General features: G+C 48.4%; 1 protein-coding gene across 1 annotated transcript; it reads right to left on the bottom strand.

The window, feature by feature from the left end:
* Positions 1-1,471: 1,471 nt before the first annotated feature.
* LOC308573730 (tigger transposable element-derived protein 1-like) lies at positions 1,472-3,637 on the bottom strand. The gene is made up of 2 exons (XM_081170967.1): positions 2,080-3,637; positions 1,472-2,028 (listed from the first exon to the last, which is right to left on the bottom strand). Exons 1-2 carry the CDS (start codon positions 3,313-3,315, stop codon positions 1,615-1,617), a joined length of 1,650 nt encoding a protein of 549 aa, XP_081027093.1. The 5' UTR covers positions 3,316-3,637; the 3' UTR covers positions 1,472-1,614.
* Positions 3,638-4,743: the final 1,106 nt, after the last annotated feature.

Here is a 4,743-nt window from a genome sequence, read left to right as displayed (position 1 = left end):
GCAAGGGAAGGGGCAGCGGGGAGAATCGCTTCTCTCCGTTGCCGCCCCTTGGTTCAAAAGGGGTCCGGGGACAGAGGGGAAGGCGCGCGCGCGCCTTCCTCTCTGTCCCTGGAGATTGCGGGGCTGGCAACGGGGAGAAGCGATCTTCTCCCCGCCGCCCCTTGCTTCAAAAGAGGTCCGGGGTGTGGGGGCAAGCTTCGTTTTGTGAAGCAAGCCCATAGGGAAATTCGTCTTGCGAAGCAACTCGAAAATGAAAAAACCTTTCATCTTGCGAGTTTTTCGTCTCGCGAGGCGTTCGTCTTGCGGGGCACCACTGTACCTGGGTTATGAAGGCGCAAAGATTATGGGATAATGCACACAGTGACTAAAACACACACACACACACACACACTCACACAGAACCTAAGAAGAGCCCTGCAGCTGAATCAGGCCAATGGACCATCTAGTCCAGCATTCTGTCTTCAGAGTGGCCAGCCAAGTGCCTATATGCAGGACTTGTGTGCATTGTCCCTCTCCCACCATTCTTCACTCCCATGTGACTGCTATTTGGTTGCCGAGGACTGATCTAAGGGATGGTAACGTATGCAGAGCACTGACTTGGGAGTCCTATGTGTGCTTTGAAGTATATCAGGAGCCTCTGTGGCAAAGAGGCTAAATAAACGATGGGTCAGAAGTTTACCTCCCCACTCCTCCTTCTTCTGGAGCAACTGATGGGGAAGCAAAAGAGGAGATCATGTCAACGGGGCCCCATCTAGTCCAGCATCCTGTTCTCACAGTGGTCAGCCAGATCCTTATGAGGAGCTCACAAGCAGGGCCTGAGTGCAACCGTATTCATAGCAGCTGGTAGACAGAGGCATTTACTGCCTCTGGCAGTGGAGGGAAAACACAGGCATCATAGTTATGATTATGAAAAACAATCCAAATTAATAAAAACAAGCGACAGAACAACAGTGTTAGGACAAAAACTGAACAAAAATGATTACTACTTTACTGCAAAAGCCTGTGAGGACAGGAGTATCATTATTTATTTCATTTGTGAAGCATCTTTCCATGAAGCATATCAAAGCAATTTCACACTACAATAGAAACCACAGTATATAGTAATGGAAGCATCAAACAGCACTTGAAGCAAGTTTGTTCTGTGTCCTGGCAATATGCAGTTAATCACTAAGAAGACCATATATTTGTTACAGTAATTAGCAAAATGGAATTTTTTAAAATTCTTAAAGCATGCTGACTTCTGCCTCCATCAGTTGCCCTGATAAAAAATGATGCTGTTTCCAAGGTGACCATTCTAGAGCTTTGAGGATCAATGCTGGTACAGTGGTGCCCCGCAAGACGAAATTAATTCGCTCCGCAAGTTTTGTCGTCTAGCGAATTTTTCGTCTTGCAAATCATGAAATCCCATAGGAATGCATTGAAAATCAATTAATGCGTTCCTATGGTCAAAAAAAGTCCAAACAAAGCCAAATTTGGTACAACAACAGTTTATTAACTGCTCTTTAAAGTCACACATACTGTAAAGAGCAGTTCAAAAATTGAAGGGAAAATAAATTAACTTTATAAACATGACAGAAAAACATTTAAAAATCAACAAAGTGTACAGTACATTTTCTAAGGCTCTGGGGGACCACTCGAAGAAGGCTCCTCTTCCACTCTTTGCTTCTTGCTCAAGAATCTGTCCATAGTCTGCTGCTTCATCCGCCTTTTCAGCACCTCCCTGAAAGGCGACATGACCCTCGTATCAAAAATGTTCCCAACGTCATGTGCCACGTGCTTCTCAGGGTGGTGCTGCTCTGCAAAAGTCTGCACCTCCTTCCACTTCAGGCAAATGTCCCTCAGTTTTTCGGAGGACAGCCGTTCCTCAGTTGCTTCCTCCTCTTCCAGTGAGGCCTGCTCCTGCGCAGCCTCTGCCTGCAGTTCGACCAGCTCCACGGTGGTCAGCTCGTCGTCGTGCTCCTCCACCAGCTCGCAGACGTCCTCCTCTGTGACCTCCAGGCCCATGGTCCTCCCCAAGGCAACAATGTCCTGCACCACTGTTGACTCTGGTGCATCAGAGTCACTTGGTGCCACACAGACCGGCCACAGGCTGCGCCAAGCGCAATTCAAATTTCTCTGGCTGATCCCGTTCCAGGCCGTGGTGATCATCTTCAAGCAGGTGACGATGTTGAAGTGGTCCTTCCAGAATTCCCGCAGGGTGATGGTGGTGCAGTCAGTCACCTCGAAGCATCGCCTGAAAAGCTCCTTGGTGTAGAGTTTTTTGAAATTGGCGATGACCTGCTGATCCATCGGCTGGAGCAGTGGCGTGGTGTTAGGCGGCAGGAACATGATGTTGATGAAGCTGAACTCCTCCAACAAGTCCACCTCAAGGCCTTTAGGATGGGCAGGAGCATTGTCCATCGGAAGCAAAGCCTTCAGCGGCAGGTTGTTGTCCAGCAGGTACTGCTTGACAGCAGGGCCAAAAGCAAGATTGACCAAGTCCACAAACAGCACACGTGTGACCCAAGCCTTGCTGTTGGATCGCCACATGACACTCAGCCGCTCCTTGTCGATCTTGTGTCTCTTGAAGGCCCGTGGGTTCTCCGAGTGGTACACCAGCAGGGGCTTGATCTTCAGGTCGCCGCTTGCGTTGGCACAGAAGAGCAGGGTCAGACGGTCCTTCATGGGCTTGTGGCCAGGCAACTTGGCCTCCTCCTGTGTGATGAAAGTCCTTTTGGGCATCCTCTTCCAAAACAGCCCGGTCTCGTCGCAGTTGAAGACCTGCTGTGGAACGTAGCCCTCCGTCTTCACAACCTCCAGGAACTCCGCTGCAAAGTCTTCAGCTGCAGGAACATCAGAACTGGCAGCCTCTCCATGCCTGACCACGCTGTGGATGCCAGATCTTGTCTTGAACCGTTCAAACCAACCTCTGCTTGCCTTGAAGACTTCTGGCTCGCCTGAGGTTCCTGGCTGTTCCCGGATGAGGTCAGCGTGCAAGGCCTTGGCCTTCTCACAAATGACGGCCTCAGACACTGTGTCCCCTGCACGCTGCTTCTCTTCTATCCAGACGAGCAGCAACTTCTCGACCTCCTCCAGAACAGCTGGGCGGTTCTTCACGATCCTGGTGACTCCCTTGGCTGCATCAGTCGCCAGGATCTTCTCCCTCATCTTCAGGATGGTCCCGATGGTTGATGGATTCCTCCCGTACTCCCTGGCGATGTCCGTCACACGCATTCCGCCGTCGTGCTTCCGGATGATCTCCTTCTTCATTTCCAGCGTCACCTTCTCCTTCTTCCTCTCGCCGGCCACCGCAGCAGCAGTCTTCTTGGGTCCCATGTCAGCACAGCTCTTACCTTCGTAAACTCAGAAAAAGAAAAAGAAATCAGTGATGTGCTTCAAATCCAAAAAATTCAAAAGCACCCAGCCACCCACCACACAGAAATTAAAACCCAGAACCAAGTCCTTGAATCCCAAAAAACCCCAACCCAAAATCCAAACCCCCCCAAAAAAGTTTTAAAAGTTTAACTTACCAAATGGATGCAAGAGAAGTTCTGGAAAAGCTTCAACAATCAATCACCGAAGTCTTCAGAAACCTCAAATGGCTGCAAAATAAGTTTTGGAAAAGCTTCAAAAATCACCAATGCCTTCAAAAACCTCAACTGTTCCCACAGACACCCACCCACCCACCACACAGAAATTGCAAACCCCTCCCCAACTGCTCCCCCAGCCCCTCCCCAACTGCTGCAAACCCCTCCCCAACTGTTCCCCCACCCAGACAAAAAAAAAATTTCAAAAAATAACAACATGGCTCAATGGTCCCAGATTCCTGCAGAAACCTCTCCAACTGTTCCCCCAGCCAGCCAGCACTCAGAAATTCAAACTCAGGAAAAAATTTTTGAAAAAAAAACACCTGGCCCAATGGTCACAGAAAATCATAAAAATTCCCAAAAAAGCCCCACAAGCTCCCAGATTCCTGCAGAAACCTCTCCAACTGTTCCCCCAGCCAGCCAGCACTCAGAAATTCAAACTCAGGAGATTTTTTTTGAAAAAAAACAACCTGGCCCAATGGTCACAGAAAATCATAAAAATTCCCAAAAAAGCCCCACAAGCTCCCAGATTATCACAAATCCCCCCCACAACACCAAGTCCTTGAATCCCAAACACCCCAACCCAAAATCCAAAACCCCCCAAAAAAGTTTTAAAAGTTTAACTTACCAAATGGATGCAAGAGAAGTTCTGGAAAAGTTTTGGAAAAGCTTCAAAAGTGAGCAAAGTCTGAGAAAAGGCTACAAAACCACGTGCTAACAGTTGCTCCTCAAAGTCAAGTCGCAACTGCAGCTGTTCAAGCTAAGCACCCTTTGTTTTAACGGTTTTAAGAAAAAGGAAACAAAGTCGCGAGACGTTTTCGTCTTGTGAAGCAAGCCCATAGGGAAATTCGTCTTGCGAGGCAACTCGAAAACGGAAAAACCTTTCGTCTAGCGAGTTTTTTGTCTTGCGAGGCATTCGTCTTGCGAGGTACCACTGTAGTATCCTCTAGGTCAGTGTTTCCCAAACTTGGGTCTCCAGCTGTTTTTGGACTACAACTCCCATAATCCCTAGCTAGTGAGACCAATTGTCAGGAATGATTAGAGTTGTAGCCCAACAACATATGCAGATGCAAGGTTGAGAAAGGCTCTCCAGGCTGACACCATACAATGTTAATGTGTCCAGCGTTCACCTCTGAAAATTCTCCTTTTTCACTAACATTGTTGGATCTGTTGGCAT

This window comes from Podarcis bocagei (assembly GCF_964188305.1).
Source record: "Podarcis bocagei genome assembly, chromosome: 14".
NCBI lineage: Eukaryota > Metazoa > Chordata > Lepidosauria > Squamata > Lacertidae > Podarcis > Podarcis bocagei.
This window is presented reverse-complemented; position numbering and strand designations above follow the sequence as displayed.

Excerpts from the sequence above, each read along its gene's own strand:
- LOC308573730 (XM_081170967.1), bottom strand. The coding sequence starts at position 3,315 with ATGGGACCCAAGAAGACTGCTGCTGCGGTGGCCGGCGAGAGGAAGAAG. Across the intron at positions 2,029-2,079 it reads CTTGGCGCAGCCTGTGGCCG|GACATTGTTGCCTTGGGGAG; the intron begins GTCTGTGTGGCA and ends ACAGTGGTGCAG.